This window comes from Xenopus laevis, chromosome 1L (genome assembly GCF_017654675.1).
Source record: "Xenopus laevis strain J_2021 chromosome 1L, Xenopus_laevis_v10.1, whole genome shotgun sequence".
Classification (NCBI taxonomy): domain Eukaryota; kingdom Metazoa; phylum Chordata; class Amphibia; order Anura; family Pipidae; genus Xenopus; species Xenopus laevis.
The window spans coordinates 188,522,882-188,543,251 of NC_054371.1; the positions used below are offsets into that span (position 1 = coordinate 188,522,882).

Sequence of the window (20,370 nt, forward strand, 5' to 3'; positions counted from 1 at the left end):
TCCTTCCTTTTCACAAACACAAAAACTAGAACAGCATTTCCATTTTTAAGGGGATTTTGTTTACAGACCAAAAACCACATAAGGGTACAAATATTGCTGGTATAACAGAAACACTGAGCAAGAAGTAGAAAACTATACCCCCAAATAATGTAGGTCCCAATAAAAATATATTGCATAAAATAGCTCATATGTAGAACCCAGCTTCATCTAAATAATAAAAATGTTCATAAAATAATACTTTTTAAGTAGTATTTGCCATTGGATAATCTGAAATAGAAAATTGCCATTTTAAGTATTAAAGACCACCTGCAGGGATCCTACAATTCGCAGTGAATACAAGCAAACCATACAGGATAGGTCACATGAGCCAATTAATGGACAGACTTCTTCTTCCTGTTACAGTTAAAGGGCATGTAAAGTCTAAAATAGAATAAGGCTAGAAATGCTGTATTTTGTATACTAAATATAAACATGAACTTAATGCACCACAAGCCTAATCAACCAAATAATTTATGCTTTCAAAGTTGGCTACAGGGTTCACCATCTTGTAAGTTTGTTAAACATCTTTCAAGACTAAGACTGTGCACATGCTGTTGTTTCCCTGCTCAGCAGTTAAGGACCATCTGACAATTCTTATCCACAGCAGTAAATGAAGGGAGAATTTCACTGCATAGTCGGGTTTCTTCTAAAAACGGTGCACATTTTTTAGCTGAAGTATATTGGAGATAGGCTTCTTTTTCATTAAAGAAAGTAAAAATGGGATTTTATTTTTTTGCCTTTACATGCCTTTTAAGAGCTGCAGTATTTCTGGTCAGGTGATGTCTGAGGCAGCACACAGACCATCACAAAATAATGACTAAAAGGTAAAAGATGTAAAAGGGCAATATTTACTCATATATATTTTTCAGTTTTAAGATTCTTGAATAAGCCACTTAAAAATCTGTTCTGGGGGTATATTTTTCCTTTAAGATTTATAGGAAATTACCTGAACAGTTTCAATTAGACTTGCTGAATAAAAGGGAGTTACAATAACATAGACCAATCTGCAAAATAAACAAATACAGTTAATTAGAAGCATATAACAGGTTAAGACAAAATCTGCTACTATAGTAGTATAAGGCTAATGGCACCTGGGTTATTTTCTCCACTGCCTTTAAACACATGTAGATGGATACACACAGCAGATTTAGCAGATTTACTAAATTATGCATTTTCACGCCAAAATCCAAGTGTGTGCCCTGAAAAACTGATCCAATGGCTGCTAGTGCACAATCATACCACCTGCGTAAAGCAGCAAATAATATAGTTGCAAAACACTACATTTTCACAGGACATATTATATGCTTTGGAGTATTTAGTTCCATGTATTGTGTGTTATAATTGTTATTGAAGTGAAGACTATTATGCACTATTATGTATGTGTACACCTAACATTCATATAACTCTACGTATTCTAGTAGCACTTTATAAATTAAGCTAAACATACATACGATAATGTTGTCCTAAACTGGTAAAATATGTGTTTGCTTCAGAGAAACACTGCTATTGTTTATATCAGTACTGTCCAACTGGTGGCCCATGGGACAGACCCCCTTGTATAGCCCCCACATGCAAGTCTGCCTGTTTGCCTTGTGTAAGCTTTAAAATGTATCAGTAATGAGTTTAACTGGCATTGTTTACACCTCAAATTCAGACAGTAAGCTTCACACCTGTAATCTTCCCTGCACAGTTAACACCCCTAAAGCCCTATACTGTTCATACCTCAGAGGCACCAGCATTATGACACTGTATATAGCACAGTATGAACTGTTCATCTTAGAGTGGTCCTGATAGGTTTCCCTGTCTACTGCTGTATTCTGCCTTCCCTGTGCTCCGTGTGCCATAATCTGCCTGCCCTATGCTCCTTGAGTGTGTGTGCCATACTCTGCCTGCCCTATGCTCCATGTGTATGCCATATTCTGCCTGCTCTATATGCGTGTGATACTCTGCCTGCAATGTGCTCCCTGTGTGTGCCATATTCTGCCTTCCCTATGCCTACTGTGTATGCCATATTCTGCCTGCCCTATGCTCCCTGTGTGTGCCATAATCTTTTCAATATATCTTTAAACAACTTACATTGTCTGTCTGCTTGCCTTAGTGAGCATGTCTAGCATTTAATGATTAGGTATTTGATGAATGCTGAGATTTTCTGTAACAAAGTAATATTCAAAGTCATTCTACCAAGCACATTTATTTTAACATCTGCATTCTTCTGGCCAAAGTTGGATTTTATTTTTTTCATATTTGTATTTATCATCCTCCTACAATATCCTAATGTTAGGACTGTTAAAGTTATAGACAAAGATGGATCTATAAATAAATTTATGTAGGACAAATCCAAGGCAGTACACTTTGACTGCAATTTTCTTCATTGAAGAGTGAATACACACAACATGTTTCGGGCTAGGCCCTTTATCAAGTGTTACAAAAAAGTGAAAAGCCAATACCTTGATCAAATGTGGGGTGTTCCCAAATTTATTGTAGTGCTTCAGACACATGTTCAGACATTTCGGGACAAACAACTGCCCTTCTCAAGTCACTTGAGTAAGGGTAGTTGTTTGTCCTGAAATGTCTGAACATGATTCACGTGTCTGGAGCACTACAATAAATTTGGGAACACGCCACATTTGATCAAGGTATTTGCTTTTCATTTTTTTGTAATACGTATAACTGGGGTAGTGAACTCTGTGTAAATCCATATTAAAAGTCCAATTAAAGTCTAGGTAACTGCTTGAATTAGCCTAATCTGTGTAAAAAGGGGGAAATTGCGATTAAGCCTATCCAGTCATTAGCTTCCTAAAACTTGTTTTGTTACATATTAAAATTCACATGTGTTACCATTCATATTGTTATTTGTATTTTAATACTATTACAGTATAACAATATTGTTACAATAATATTTTGCAATTAAAGCTAGCAACTACAATCTATTCTCCTGTTACAATTGACTCACCAATGCTGGATACAGCAGGAGACCCATGACAATACTGCTAGCTGACTAATTATACATCCTGGGAAGAGAGAACAAGGAATTAATATCCAATATCAACAAAAGGAAACATGACAGACAACTGTTTTTTCATCCCCTTAGGGTGAATACTCTCCAAACTTCTGATCCACTGTGCTTCTATTTACAACAGCATAGTATTATGATAACCCCCCCTAAATGGCTTAGGTACTGCGTCCAACACTTTCCACTGTAACTGACAAATGCTATGTTTGGCCATATCAAAATGCCTAGATACAGGCGTATCTGTATAGGTATCCGCTTTAAAGTTATGTATAGTGTTTTTGTGTTGCTTAATCCTGATATTCTCAGGTCTGATTGTCTTGCCTACATACAGCATCCCACATGGGCATTTAGAACGTATATCACAACACTCAAGAATTACAAAGCCTTCCATATGTGATTACACTTTTTACTTCCACCCACACAACACATATAGCAGACTGGACTATATTTTCATACGACATCCAGATATGGACCTCCTCAAAGATGCTACAATTGACACAATCACATGGTCAGACCACGCACCCATCACATGCACTCTTCTACGCAAAGCCCCCTCAAACAGAACCTACACATGGAAGCTGAACAACTCCCTTCTCTCTGATGAAACCACTAAAAAAAGAGATATAATTCAAAAATTAGAGATTTACTTAAAAGAAAATAAGACAGATCAGATTGATCCCTAGACTCTCTGGTTAGCACACAAATGTGTCATTAGAGGGGAATTAATCCAGATAGGGGCAAGAAAAAAAAAAAAAAAAAAGAACGTAGTGCTAGAACAACTACTAACTAAAATTCAATCCCTCGAAGCACAACAAATACTTCAGATTTGCCCTCACACTAGCATAACTGACACAAGTCAGGAAAGAATTACAGGACACAATCAGCATTCATGAACAGAGCAATCTAAATTCACAAAAATATATATTATGAACACAGCAATAAATGTGGACACCTGCTAGCCGCAGCCCTAAAAAAAAAAAAAAAAAAAAACAACTAAGAAACTATGTCTCCAAAATACAAGTTCCGGAAGGCAAAATGGTAAGCACGACTACAGACATAGTTGAAGTGTTCCACCAATTCTGCACTAAACTATACCAAATCAACACGCCAACCAACACGTTAGAATAAGAAACAAAACATAAACATATAAAGAATACATCCAAGACTCCAAAATCCCAAAACTGGCCGACAAAATTAAAAAAGATCTAGATTCCCCACTAACTAAGGAGGACTTCACACTTGCTATCAAAACCACAAAATCCGGAAAAGCCCCGGGACCAGATAGTTTCTCTATATCTTATCACAAAGAAGTGAATGAACACATTATACCACATCTAGTAGAAGCCACTAACATCCATCACAGCCTCCAAAGCAATACCCCAAGAAGCCCTATTACACAAGAAATGCAAGGATCCGACTGACCCCGGGAGCTTCAGACCGATCTCCCTACTTAAAGTGGACCCGTCACCCAGACATAAAAAGTGGTATAATAAAAGTCCTTTTCAAATTAAACATGAAATTCAAATTCTTTTTTTTATTATTATTAAAGCATTCATAGCTGTTGTAAACTCATTTAAAAATCTCAGCTGTCAATCAAATATTAACGAAGAAATACGATGTGATTAATGGCGGAGCTCTGCCCTTGCACTCCAACTCCTGCTGAACTGCTGCTCTCGCGATGAATCGGCTCCTTCCAGCCGGCTTATACTCACACACTCTCTGTCATCGCTGTATAGCGCTGTTCAAAGCATTATCGGAGTCTGGCTTGTTAGTATCAAATAAATGGCTTTATTGAGCGCTTTAACATAGCTGAGAAGGGGGATTCACATCTAACGCGTTTCGTGTCAGTAAACCTGACACTTCATCAGAGTAAGTCTGATGAAGTGTCAGGTTTACTGACACGAAACGCGTTAGATGTGAATCCCCCTCCTCAGCTATGTTAAAGCGCTCAATAAAGCCATTTATTTGATACTAACAAGCCAGACTCCGATAATGCTTTGAACAGCGCTATACAGCGATGACAGAGAGTGTGTGAGTCAATCAAATATTACCTGCCCCTCCTCTATGCCTTAGGCAGGCAGGGCCGCCATCAGGGGGGCACAGGGGGGACAGTTGTCCTGGGCCCCGCAGAGTTTTGTGTCTAAGGGGGGCCCGGCCATGCTTCACTTACTTGATTAGCCAGGCCCCCCTGCTTTCATCATGCTGCTAGCTTCAGGAAATAAGACAGCAGCTTCGTGCATGCAAGATTTTTCTCCTATTCCAAATTCTCTGTACCCTCATTGGTTCTTTAAGAATAAGTCTTGGTAAAGCTGTACAGGGATTGGATAGGGGAAGTTAGAACCTCCCCTTCAGCCTATCCAATCCCAATGCAGCTTTACCAGAACTTCTCCTTAAAGGGGGTGGGGGCTGGCCACCAATTGCTTTTTATGGCTTAGGGGGGTTTAATGTTTTAGCTCTGATGTCTGTGTGGCCTTTTTACTGTGGAGTGGTCAAGATATGGGGTGGGGCTTGAAGGTGGGCGGGGACCAGGGGGCCCAGAAAATGTTGCCGTACAGGGCCCTGTGATTTCTGATGGCAGCCCTGTAGGCAGGTAATTACTTTCACTTTCCATTCAGCACTTCCTACATGTCACTGCTCTCCCATATTCCCCCTCTCTCTTCAACGTTTAATTGTGTAACCAGTGTATGGGGATGGACATTGTGTCACCTATTTTGGTGCACAAACAAGATTCTGAGATGATACAAGGCTTGCCTTAATAACAGTGTCCTCAAAATGGCTCCTGCCTGCTTGCTATAATTATGAGTTCCCAGACTGATGGAAACAAAATTCAAATAATTTATACAGTGTAATTAAAGTTAATTTTGCTTGACTAACATGAAAATATGATTTGGAATCATTTTTTTGGGTGACGGGTCCCCTTTAATGTAGACACCAAATTATACACCAAAGTATTTGCCACCAGGCTAAACCAAATATTAGCCTCCCTTATATCTCCGGAACAAATAGGTTTCATCCCGCTTAGGGAAATTCGAGACAATACTAACAGGCTATTCAGCATCATACATCACTGCAAGAGCCAGTCCATCCCTGTCATGCTCTTATCCACAGATGCAGAGAAGGCTTTTGACAGGATGGACTGGATATTTTTTTAAAAACACCCTAGAAAACATAAACCTGGGCCCTAGAATGCTATCTTGGATCTCCACCACCCTGTCAGTCAAACTATGGATAAATGGTGAATATTCACAACCCTTTAAATTCAAAATGGGACTTACCAGGGATGCCCATTACACCCACTTTTATTTGTCTTATCTATTGAAACTTTCTTAAACAGAATCAGAAACAACCTAGACATCAATGGCAACAAAATAGGCCCAAAAGAACACAAAATCACTGCATACGCAGACTACCTACTTTTCTTCGAACAAACTTGAAATAGACGGCACTTCTGGGCAGGATTTATTGTAGCAGGTTGCTGGACAGAAGAGGCCTAACGTGTTTCGGGATAAGATCCCTTGATTAGAAACCCCTGGATCTCGCTCCCGAATTTAATAAAAGAACTTGATATGTTTAACTTGACAGCCTCTTTCCCCATCTAGACATCTAACTCATGCTTCACTTACTTAGGCATAAAAATATTCCCCGACATGAAAGAAACCATTAATAGAAATTACAGACTTTTTAAATTCTGAAATTACAGACTTTTTAAATTTTAGCGCAATTTTCTCAATGTGCTAAATAACTTGTATAACAAAATAGTATAGATACCATACATTGGTATCTACATGTTATTAATAATACCAAACTCAACAAAATATATAGAGCAGTCTCACCCATGTGCTGGAGATGAAAGAAACATCCAGGCACCCCAATACATATATTTTGGGAATGCCCCATATTAGACACATTCTTGACTACAGTACGCAAAACAGTCACAGATATGGAAATTCCAGACAGCCCACTAGCTACCCTCTTACACATCGCCCCACTTTGCGATAAAGACATACAAAAAATCCTTAGCCCCCATAATGCTCATCCCGCTCAAATGGAGGCAGACAGAAAGCCACTTAGTAAAAGATAAAGATCCATAAGTTTAAGGAGCTGCGAAATCAATCAACAACAGACTCTCAGAATTTCACAAAGAAATGTTATTATTGGTTACAATTCTTAAGCACGGACTCTTCATAAGCTGGCCATAGATGTAAAGATTTTTAAAAGATCTTTTTGTTATCGCGAGACCACGATTATCTCAAAACGATCGTTTAAATGTACCGATTTGTCCATCAACTAAAAAGACCATTTCAAGCGATATTGCCAGGAAAACTAAGGATTGCACTGGGACCGATAATTTTTTTTAACCTGGCCGATCAATTTTCAGACAGATGTCATATGAAAAATCGTAAGATGCACAATCGTTCGATTCCCACTAACCTCACAATAATATGACAGATTGGTCAGAGTGCACTAAAATCGATCGTTAACCAACAAAAGATCTTTGTGTCTATGGGGACATTTATGCTCAGCTATGTATAATGCGAGATTTGTCTAAATTGCTTGCTATCTCATGATTTTTTAACTAGTCTCTCCAAGGATGATGCGAGGTCCAGTCAGTTTCACCTGCCCTGGTAAGTACCCTCTGCAAGACCTTAACCCTCATGGCTTTTAATAGGAGCCCCTGCTCCTTAAAGCAATACACACATATACAAGAAGCCTCTCACTAACGGATAAGACCGGAAATTGGCATAGAAACAGAATCCTACAAGAGTCAAGTGTACAGAAGCTTACTACATGATATGAGATCCCCGAAGCAGGACTGCCATATCTTTTACCCACCCCCTATCATCGCTAGTTTATCCCTTTTCTTCCCCTTCTATCTTATCCCACTTCACCTATTATCTCTTTCTTCACTTCACCCATAGATGCCTCTACTAATTCAAACAGATCAGTACCTAATGATGATCTCCACCGCACAGTTAGCAAAGTCTGAATGTCAGACTCACAGGAGACTTGATTCGCAAGATCTAAAGAAATCTAATATATCTCAGAACAGATTACTTTATTATCTGCTTGTGTTCTCACCATGCTTGTACACTTGCACAAGCTTCTTCCAAAATGTTTAACAAGACAAGTTTTATTGCCTATCCAGACCTCTGCTTGAAATGTGTCGATGTAAATCATGTTTGTATTTGGAAAACCAATAAAAATATTATTTTAAATATTACAAAACTCATATTGCATGTGGCAAACGTACTCAACTTCATTTCTTTCCCTGATACTGGATGGTTTATATTGGGTCCTTTTATAATCGAATTGCAGCAATTGCAGCTCATACATGGAAAGGTACCTATTCCAGGTGTACCTTTGAACAATATGCTTTTATTATCGGGACCAGATGTGCCAATAGGGGCAAATTTACTAAAGGGAGAAGTGAAAATTCGCCAGCGTGACGTCATTGCGGTGCTTCACCGATTTACGAATGGTTGCTCGCGTAACTCCGCTATCGAAGGAGATAGACTCTACCGCTACTTTGCACTCTTACGGCAGGAGAAGTTTTAGTCTGGTGAAAGAGCGTTACTTTGCAAATTCACCAAGATGCAGATTTTACTGAACGTTTCCTTTTGCGCCAGACATGCCTTCGCAACCTCAGACCAGGCAAAGTGCAATAGAGTAGATAGGACTTCCTCAAAAAATAGTCGAAATTCCCAAAAAACGCTAGCGACTACTCATTTTTCAGGGTGATAGGCTGCAAAAGATCGTCAATTTTTTCTGGGGTACCCGGCTTCCCCTCTACATTTCTTTACATATGGCACATAAACTATACACTGGGCTCACGTGTAGGGCAATATAACAACTCTATTTTATTTTATTAAGGTTCCCTGGGCTTGTGTAATGTAATGTATTTGCTGCAACATATATGTCCATTGAACTAACTTCACCACCGTATGCAAATTAGCCAACGCTAGCGCAACTTCGCTTTGCTTGCCGCAGTAACGCTAGCGCAACTTTGGCGGCATTCGGTGCCCTGGACACAACTTCGGATTTTAGTGAACCCATCGTTGGCGAATTTTTGGAGGTTAGTGAATTTGCCCCATAAAGTTCTACCTCTCTTGTAGGCAAATCGAGGGGGCTTGAAGAAAGTTTATCCATAAGTGGCATCTTTCTGTAATAGTGGCAAATATTTTTTGACTATTTTTTCTACCACCTAAAGCTGGCCATATTTTTCCTTTAGGGATGACATTAAGGGTCTGGGAAATATGGAAACTCTTCCTATAGAAAAGATTATTCCTATCCATCTCTTTACGATAGAGGTTTGTGCTCAAAACATTATTCTACAATTTTTTTATTATTATTTATTTTGTACATCCAAAAAAATAATTACACAATTTGAGCACAAACCTCTATCGTAAAGAGATGGATAGGAATAATCTTCTTCATAGGAAGAGTTTCCATAATCCCCAGACCCTTGATGTCATCCCGAAGGGACAATATATGAAAGCTAAAATGATTGCTTCAACTGAAACTGGGTATAAGTTAGCATGTAAGGAATTAACAAAATATTAAAAAAATATGGAAAGAGGGTACCTGGCTGTAAAGAAAGAAGTTCTAAAGATAGATTGTTGCGATTTATTGTATTCTAGGAAAAGAAATAGTGATAATGATAAGTTAACTTTTGTCAGCAAATATGACAAACACAGTAAGGTGGTAGAAAAAATAGTCAAAAAATATTGGCCACTATTACAGACAGATGCCACATATGGATCAACATTGTTCAAGCCCCCACAATTTGCCTACAAGAGAGGTAGAACTTTACGTGACGCATTGTGTTCTATTTCAAACTCAAAGACTACCTCTGGGAGCACCTGGATAACACCTGAACTGGCACTTGTATAACAGTGTAACAAACTGTAACCCACAGCACCTTAATACCCCTCTGAATTGTGTCTGTCTGTTACCCTCCCATTTAGACTGTAAGCCCTATGGGGTAGGGTCATCTAGCCTTTTGTTTCCCTAACATTGAGCACTTAATCTGCATTGTAATTATATTTTATATTTTTGTGAATTGTATTTCTAATAATGCACTTATTGTTAGTTTTTATTCCAATGACCCCTTGTTTGTTACTACTAATTTATTGTTTTGTTGTACAGTGCTTTGCCCTCAAGGAGCGCTTTACAAATAAAAATATACATACATACATACATACATACATACATATTTCTGGTCCCGATAATAAAAGCACATTGTTCAAAGGTACCTTTCCATGTATGAGCTGCAATTTGATTATAAAAAGACCCAATATAAAACAGCCAGTATCAGGGAAATAAATTTTAAGTTGAGTACATTTGCCACATGCAATAAGAGTTTTGTAATATACGTTCTAAAATGCCCATGTGGAATGCTGTTCGTTGGCAAGACAATCAGACCTGTGAATATCAGGATTAAGAAACACAAAAACACTATACGTAACTTTAAAGAGGATACCTATACAGATACGAATGTATCTATGCATTCTGATACCGCCAAACATAACGTTTAGTGTTGGAAGCAGTACCTAAACCATTTGGGGGGGGGGGGGTGATCATAATACTATGCTGTTGCAAAAAGAAGCACAGTGGATCAGAAGTTTGGAGAGTATTCACCCTAAGGGGATGAACAAACAGTTCCTTATTTGGTATTGGATATCAATTCCTTGTTCTCTCTTGCCAGGATGTATAATTAGTCAGCTAGCCGTATTGTCATGGATCTCCTGCTGTATGCAGTATTGGTGAGTCAATTGTAACAGGAAAATAGATTGTAATGTAAATGTAGATAAAGTGTGCTTCAAAAGCGGATTAGGCTCCTTGCAGCCCCGGGTGCAAGCCGTACCCCCTAAGTAATACATGTAGCAAATAAAGCAGCAGCACTCCGGTATCTTTGAAAAATTGTAAAACTTTACTCAAATGCCATAGGCAACGTTTCAGGCTATGCAGGCCCTTTGTCAAGCCTTGAAAAAGGGCCTGCGTAGCCCGAAACGTTGCCTATGGCATTTGAGTAAAGTTTTACAATTTTTCAAAGATACCGGAGTGCTGCTGCTTTATTTGCTACAGGAAAATAGATTGTAGTTGCTAGCTTTAATTGCAAAATATTATTGTAACAAGATACTGTAATGGTATTAAGATACAATGATGAATGGTAACACATATATGAATGTCAATATGTAACAAAACAAGATTCAGTAAGCTAATTAGGCTTAATTGCAATGTCCCCCTTTTTACACAGGTTAGGCTTTAATTCAAGCAGTTACCTGGACTTTTGTTGGACTTTTTATAATGGATATGCAGTTCACTACCCCACGTCACTGGAACTGGACTTTTTGAATTTTAATTGAATTACTTGATTTACTTGAATAAAGTTAGTTGCTTTAAAGCATGATAATGAGGGCATAAGATCTGTTGTACTTGTTGGTCACTTTAAGAATATTACCCCATATTACCCAACGTTAAGGGGCAGATTTATCAAAGGTCGAAGTGAAAATTCGAATTTCAAGGTAATTTTTGTGTACTTTGACTAGGGAATAGTCCAAATTCGATTAAAAAAAAATAATTGGAAAATTCGTATTTCGAAATTTATCATGTACTGTCTCTTAAAAAATTTGACTTCGACCATTTGCCATCTAAAACCTGGCGAATTGCTGTTTTAGCCTATGGGGGACCTCCTAGAACCTATTTGGAGTAAATTGGTGGAAAAACTTCGAATTTGATCGAATGCCATATTACTTTGATTCGTATGTTTCGAATTCGAATGGAAATTGACTTATTCGATTGAAAACGGACCTATTCGGCCAAAAAAAAAACCTTCGATTTAATTTAGGTTGGTCTTATTGAATTCGAAATGCAAAGTTTTTCAAATCCGAAATTCGACCCTTGATAAATCTGCCCCTAAACGTTGGTCTTTTGAATGTCAACCTGATAAAGAGCCTAGCCCAAAACATGTTTTGTGTATTCACTTCTCAATAAATCAAAGTCTGCTGCCTTGGATTTGTCCTACATAACGAATTTATTTATAGATTGACCTGTTTGGGATATCAGTACAGGATACCCCGTGGGTCAAGCCGCTAAGAGCAACTGGTGAGCTACACTTACTTTCTAAAGACAAAGAAGGCCCTTAATGATGGTTACAAATGCTTACAAAATCAAAAACTTACCCTTTAAGAAGAAGATGTCCCCCTAGTTGCTTTAGGTTCCATTTATGACTAAGCTCCCTATGAAGAACACAAAAAAATTATAATCTTTAATGCTATTGCTTTTCATAAATCTGTACGGATATAGTGTAGGGTATTGAATACAGAAATACATTTAGTTTTGACACAGCCCCTCACTGTTTAAAACACTGCCCTTTCTAAATGCTTTGAACTGTAATGTTGCCAGTAAAAAAAATAAAATGAAGAAAGTTGTTAAAGTCTAATAAGTTTGGATACAGGCCATGGTAGTTTGTTAAACGTTTTAGCATTAAATAAATTTTTACACCACTAGTTTCCAGGTTTCTAGACTTGCGTGGTTGCCATTCCATACACTTCGAAAGAAAACATTTGGCAAAGCCTATTGAAGCCTGGATTAAGTTGTGTACATTTCTTGTTACATATAGTACCAGAGTCTTTATTTATGGAATTTAAAACAGACATTTATTTTTTACATTAATTTAAATGATCACCTTTATAAATATGTCCCTTGGGAAGGAAAAAGATCTTAACACTAAAATCTTACAGGGATTGTTCATCTTTCAAAACTTTTTTCAGTTCAATTGTTTTCAGATTGTTCACTAGAAAGACTTATCAATCACTTTCCATTATTTTATTTTTTACAGTTTTTTCAAAATCCAAGTTTAAAGGGGAACTATTGAGAAAAAGAAAATGTAATTAGCTTCAGCATACAGAAATAGGAAACTTTCTAAATACAATCAATTAAAAAAAAAGTTTATCTTCTGTTCCTCTCTCAGCATCTGTTTCTCCTCATAGTGTCTTCATTCAGGAGTTGTGTATCAGATCAATGATTCAATATATCTTATAGGGGGGCTCCTTTTGCCTAGAAGATGTACTGGAGCTTACTCTATTAAAATCACCAGAAATCCTGTCTCTTTACATGCAGAATATGTGCAAAAGGCAGTTATTTTGTTAGATTTTGTTTTGTACTGGAATCAGTTATTTGAGTGAGCTCTAATACATCTGATAGGCAAATTGAATATCAGACACCCAACTGCTGCATGAAGACAAAATAAAGAGAAACAGATGCAGAGAGAGGGATAGTGAATATAAACTTGATTATTTCAGAAACAGATTTTTAATCTATTGTATTTACAAAGTTACTTACTTTCTTATATTAAATTTTCACGATAGTTCCCCTTTAATATTCCCATCTCTTTTCTGTTCCAATTTTGCAACATTTAGTTGATACATTTTTCAGCAGCATCTCTGGTTTATTAGCAACTATTGTACCTATTCTAACAGCTGCCTTTACTTCTTGTGACTTATCTGAATCCAACTGAACTAAATAAAAAGTGTTGGAAGGTGAACAACCCCTTTAAAAGACTAAATTATTCTTTTAAATAAAACCATCTTACCTTGGTAAATGAGTAAATTCACTAAGCATGCCTTCTGCTCCAAGACTTATGCCCTGAACAATAAATGTACTTCCCATTCCTTTCCAAAGAGCTCTTGGGCCCTGTGATTTTGTACAAAAACAAAAGCAGTTAGTGGTAAGAAATGAAATGCAAATGGGAAGATTTATCAAAGGTCAAATTTCAAATTTATGCATTTTTTTTTTACTTTAATAAGTTTGAATATACTCACAACTCAATGGGAGGTTATTTAAGAAAAATTAGAACGTCTAATATTCGATCGAATTGTCCCGACCCGAAAATTCTAATCGAATTCAAATAGAGTTCTCTCTACCAAAAAAAACTATTGTCAGGAAGGCAATTAACATATTCAAATAGTTCAACGGACCTCTGCCATTGATTGTAAATGAACTCGGCAGGTTTTAGGTGGCGATTATTCGAATTAGAACGGTTTCCATGGTTGAGGTGTGATAAATCTCAAATTCGAATGTGTGGATTTTGACACCAAGAGGCCCATTTATCAAGGATCAAAATCTCGAATTCATGTGAATTTTTTTTAATACGAATATATCCACAATTTGACTGGGAGGTTATTTAAGAAAAATCTGAATGTCTAATATTTGCTCAAATGGCTCAAACCCCAAAAAATTTAATCTTATTAGATTTGTAAGAATTTAGTTTTTCACATGAACTCGGCAGGTTTTAGTTGGCGAATATTCGAATTAGGACTGTTTCCATGATTGAGTGAATTAATCTCACATTCAAATATCTTAGAAGCTAAATTCAGGGGTCGTCACAAATTATCAAGCTGAAAATGAGGTTGGCCTGTACTATAAGCTGATGTTAATTATTGAATTCTGATGCTAGTTGTACTGGTTTATGTGCTGCCATGTAATAATTATCTGTATTAATTACTAATCAGTCTTATATTGGGACATTTATATTCTATATGTTCTGTATATTTGGAGTCTGTCCCTGAGCTCAGTAACTGACAGCAGTACAGAGCAAGTTCAGTGAACAAGCAGAAAAGAAGATGGGGAGCAACTGCGGAATCTTTGGAGACACAGATATTTACTGCTAAATGGCTGTGGTTGACTTGGGCTGGTGCACAATCCCAAAACACAATGTACAACATTCTATCTTACTTATTGTGTTAAGCTTTAGTTCTTTTTTTAAATCTGCCCCTTAGTGTTTGCCATGGATTACTGCCCAGTATTTATAACTGAACCCTTTTGCAGGTATAAACAAAAAATACTTCTTAACACATGGACAAGCCATGAGACAATCTAATTAGTGAAAGGCACAACCTGCATTTGACCAATTTTCTGAGCCCCTCATTCCTTCAGTGTACAGCACTTGGTGATTATTTAGCAGTACATTTTATACCCCACAATATCTGCAGCAAGTGATACAGCTTCTCTAGCACTGCCTCTCTGTTACTCTGCAGGATATATTTTGAAAACAAACATATGAATTTTCATGAACTATGAATTCATGCTCCGGAGATCATATTTTTATAATGCATTTTTAATGAACTGTAATTTCCATATATGGACAATTTTTTGTAGATAACGAAGAGGCTGCGGTTGTATGAATTGCATTTATTTATTTTGAGTAGGGTGACCAGCCACTTTTTAAGAAATATTAAAATACGGATGGACAAGAAGGTTTGAAGATATTGTTTTAATGGTTTATAAAGGATCACAGCATAGCAATAAGCTTTTAAACATACCTGTGTTTTAGTGAAGTTGTACATAATATTAACAATACTAAATGGAGACAACTGGTAATTTTGAGCATGATAGTTGACCTAAAGAGAAAACGTATATTTAACATTAAAATGAATAGTAATGGCAACTCAGTCAATGCAAAACAAACTGAAGCAGTTTTTTATGACAAGCAAAAGAGAGGGAACAAAAGCAACAATACAGGTATGGGACCTGTTGTCCAGAATGCTTGGGACCTGGGGTTTTCCAGATAATGGATCTTTCCATAGTTTGGATTTCATATGTTAAATCTACTAGAAAATTATGTAAACATTAAATAAGCCCAACAGGCTGGTTTTGCTTCCAATAAGAATTAATTATAACTTAGTTGGGATCAAGTACAAGGTACGGTTTTATTATTACAGAGAAAAAGTAAATCATTTTTAAAAATATGGATTATTTGCATAAAAAGAGTCTATGGGAGACAGACTTTTAAATAATTCTGAGCTTTCTGGATAACAGATCCCATACCTATACCATTATAAATATTGAAATTTTGTACACAGGATAAAAAAATGCCAACCGTGCAGTTTATTTAGACTGTAACAATGCCACCTAGTGTTACACTAAGATATAGACTTAGACTTGGAAATGCATTGTTGAAACAGATACAAATTCAACAGGGATTGCAAACACTATATACATACATTTTAAATAAAAACAAAGGCTAGAAATGATCAATATTAATACTACAGGTTGACAGTAGCATATGTTTACTCTTGCTTAAAAAACATTCAACACTTTCTAAAGTTAATAGCACCTAGGCAGTAATAGGTCATGCAGCAATAAAAATACCCAATTCTGCTAACACACCACTTCCATTGTTTTGAAGGGAAAGACAATAATGGTATGCAGAGATTGTGTAGGAACAATGACTTTCATCCCTTCCAACTGAAATATTGGCCATAGAGTATCGGCTATTCAGAGAAATGGGAAGTGGTTATTATTCTATAGAGGCCCACATCAGTCTAAAACACTTGTGCACGATCAGCCATTATAAACGCTTAATGGGAAAAAATTCACAGCACTTCAGTTCCTGCAAAATAAACTTCCTTTCTTGTGTACAGCACAGTTTTCAGGTTTGCAGACATGTGTGCATCTGCGCTGCAAACTTAAAGGGAAAATATACCTATTTCAAATGAGCTCACATGAGAAAATGTGCACAGACACAATTTAAACCTACATAAATCTAAATGTATTTGTACAAAAACATACCTGATTCCACAGAATGAAGGAGAAACACACAAGCACCAATCCCCTACCCCCTTAAAGGAGAAGGAAAGGTTTAATCACTGGGGGGGTATGCCAAATGTTTGGCACTCCCCAAGGATTGTAATCGCTTAACTGATAGCCGAGGCCATTGCACCGGTTAGTAGAAAACTGCACCTGCCCAAGGTACTTGAGAGTAGAACCTTGTTGCACCTTCTTTCTTTGAGAAGTCGACCTTTCACAAAAAAGCAGCTTTTTTTCTCTGCTGTGCATGTGTTGGCCCCAGGATTTTGAAGAAAGAATAAGAGGGGAAGAGTATAGCTTTCTTGCAAGTATCGTGGCCCAACCAATGGTATCAGGTAATTGATTACAATACCCCCCCAGGGATTGAAGCTTTCCTTCTCCTTTAAGCTTACACTGTATTGCACACAATGTGATGTGATGCAACCCCCCCATCACTTCATTCCACTATGAAATTTGAAAATCTGGGACTTGTATCCCCCTAATTTTCATTGTGGTTGGTGCACAGATTCTATAAAGACCAAATCGACTTCAAGTCCCAGAATCCATCACTTCACAATGCAACAAAGTGAGGGATAGGTTGATCACTCTGTGAGGCTAAGGCAGCTGCAGGGAGCTGGTCTCTGCAGTACAGGTGGGCCATTGCAGTTACCGTTCAATTTGTCGAATTAGGCCTGTGTGTTTAAAGAAAAATACATTTGTATTTATTTTTGGCAGCTCAGATTTTATGCACCTTTTCTACATAAGCCCAGTTGAATAAGCTCATGTTAAATATGGGGTATATTTATAACATTCTATAGTTAACTACTTGTCCTGATCCCATAATAACTCTGAAGATTCAAGGTAGGTGGACAACCAAAGTGGCTTCAATTTCACAGTTTTTCACTGGCAGCACAATAAATATCAAAGCATGCACATTTCTTAATTAATACAGGCAGAAGGCATGTCCATCACAAATCCTATTTATTGATTTATTTAGTATTTTGGCATACAGCATATTAAATGTTAACTGGTTGAACATGATGTGGAAAGCACAGTTGGCATATCCAGCTGTTCGTAAACACGATAATACCAACTGTTGCTGAAAGTTCTTTTCTCCATATATATCTAACTTTAACTACAAAAGACATGCAGACTCACTGATCTTATGTGTTAAACTACATGTCCTATAAAATCCATGGGTAATAGTAGATGTGATCTTATTATTGTGCTAACTGGGTTTGGTGTCTCTGAAAGCTTTCCAGGCCTAGCAGTATGAAATAGATTGTTGGTATTAAATAATCTTTGAAATTGGCCCTTTTTAAGTTGTTTTTACTTAGCATTCCAGAACCCAGGACACTCCTTAAAGGGGTGGTTCACCTAGAAGTTATTTTGTATTATGTTATAGAAATGGTAATTCTAAGCAACTTTTCAAATAGTTGTCATTATGTATTTTTTTATAGTTATCTTCTGATTATAGCTTTCAAATGGAGGTCAATGGCCCCATCTAAAAACAAATGTTCTAACACCTTTGAAAAAAATGCTCTGCAAGACTAGAAATGTATAGTTATTTCTACTTTGTATTACTTGTCTTTCTATTCAGGCCTATTCATATTTCAGTCTCTTATTCAAATAAATGTATGGTTGCTAGGGTAATTTGGACCCTAACAACCAGATTGCTGAAATTGCAAGCTGGAGAGCTGCTGAATAAAAAGCTAAATAACTGAAAAACAACTGCAAATCCTCTCAGAACATCTCTTTAAAGGGGTGGTTCACCGTGTACTTGTACTTGTAATATTTTATATATTTTTTTTTTTTAATGGTTTTTGAATTATTTGCCTCCTTCTTCTGACTCTTTGCAGCTTCGAAATGGGGGTCACTGGCCCCCATCTAAAACCAAATGCTCTGTAAGGTTACAAATGTATTGTTATTGCTTTGTTTTATTACTCATCTTTCTATTCAGGCCTCTCCTATTCATATTCCAGTCTCTCATTCAAATCAATGCATGTTTGCTAGGGTAATTTTTACCCAAGCGAACAAGATTACAAAAATTGCAAACTAGAGAGTTACTAAATAAAAAGCTAAATAACTTAAAAACCACAAATAATAAAAAAATTAAAACCAATTGCACATTGTCTCAAAACATCTCTCTCTACATCATACTTAAAGTAAAAGTTAAAGGTGAACAATCCCTTTAAATATGCAAATGTGCCCCAGCATGGCAGTCAACGCCAGGAGTAGGCACCTGGTGAGTGTCAACACAATACTCAGCAGGGAGGCACATTTCTCAACTTAATACTGTTGTTCCCCCAATCTGGAGTGTGGGCTCTATATGCCTGCAGCTGTAATGGGGGAAACCATTTCTCAGAGATAGGTGGCCTATAAGGCTAACCAGTCTTTTCATTTGTATTTTTGGCTCTAAAAAAATACTGCATAATGTATAAATGATCAAAAGAAAACTTTTTTAACCCTTAGAATAAAAACATCTGTACTAGAAGGGCATATTAAACATTAAAAAGATACAGAAGGAAAATATGCATTACCTGGCACTGGCGACGCAATACAATGCATGGATGAGCCAAAACATTCTCTGTAAAAAGACTTGAAGAAGCAAAAACAATAAATAACAAATATAGCACTGCAATGCTAGAAAATCAAACAAGTTCAATATGGAAAATAAGCACACAGTTAAAAATATATATATAGTTATGATAAATACATGGATACCCATCAAACTGATCTCTTTGCAGTTAATCCTTGAATGCGTCTTCTACAGAGGATAATATACTAATATTTGGGACATTATATTTATTCACACAGACAAATAAATTGAGCCTCATGTAGCTCTACAGTGACAATAAAGTCGACATGTACATCTGGAAAATCACTGTAACTATGGTTTTCATCATTGCACATTTCACATACACACTAATTTGTTCAAATGCAACAGTCCAACAGTAATTGATATTCGCCTGCTTCAGAATGAAGTACCGTACTCATTAACTATGCATGACACCCTATATATACCATATATAGGTGCCCAGCGATAGGAGAAAATGTTAGGTGGCACAAGGAATTACATGACAACTTTGAGCACAGGTATGGGACCTGTTTTCCAGAATGCTCAGGACCTGGGATTTTCCAGATAATAAGATTTTTCCGTAATTTGGATCTTCATACCTTAAAGGGCATGTAAAGTCTAAAATAGAATAAGGCTAGAAATGCTGTATTTTGTATACTAAATATTAACATGAACTTACTGCACCACAAGCCTAATCAAACAAATGATTTATGCTTTCAAAGTTGGCTACAGGGGGTCACCATCTTGTAACTTTGATAAACATCTTTGCATGACTTAAGCTGGCCATAGATGCAAAGATCCGATCGTACGAATCATCGTACGATCGGACTTTCCCATCTCCCGACCTGTCACTAACCATTCAGATCAAAGTCTTACCAGTCAGATTAGTTTTAGAACAGATCAGCAATGTTCTGCCCCTGACCGCAATCGTACGATATCTATGTCCAACCAAAGCTAGTGACAGTCTCCCACTGAAAATCGTACGATCGGCAATACATGCAGAGATATTATCGGCAGCCGACTGAAATTTTCGAACCTGTCCAATCGACCGATCTCCGCCGGACGAAAAATGTTGGGACTCTCCACACACGTTCCGAAAATCGTACGAAACCTCGATTCGTACGATCAGATCTTTGCGTCTATGGCCAGCTTAAGACTGTGCACATGCTCA

At 37.1% G+C, this 20,370-nt stretch overlaps 2 protein-coding genes across 3 annotated transcripts in view; one reads left to right on the plus strand and one right to left on the minus strand.

Moving 5' to 3' along the window:
- Window positions 1-20,370, minus strand: part of slc25a46.L (solute carrier family 25 member 46 L homeolog) — a 28,353-nt gene that overhangs the window by 2,772 nt on the left and 5,211 nt on the right. The window contains 5 exon segments of the mRNA NM_001094583.1: window positions 986-1,043; window positions 12,235-12,291; window positions 13,647-13,747; window positions 15,376-15,453; window positions 19,162-19,219. Coding sequence (NP_001088052.1) covers window positions 986-1,043; window positions 12,235-12,291; window positions 13,647-13,747; window positions 15,376-15,453; window positions 19,162-19,219 — 352 coding nt within the window.
- The window catches only part of tmem232.L (transmembrane protein 232 L homeolog), a 77,140-nt gene continuing 73,540 nt past the window's right edge, over window positions 16,771-20,370 (plus strand). Inside the window, exon 1 of one of the 2 annotated variants that reach the window (XM_041568350.1) lies at window positions 16,771-16,977. The gene's annotated coding sequence lies outside the window, so the exon portion shown is untranslated. Of the gene's footprint in view, window positions 16,978-17,146; window positions 17,274-20,370 lie in introns of those variants that run through there. The other variant, XM_041568348.1, reaches the window with a different exon arrangement.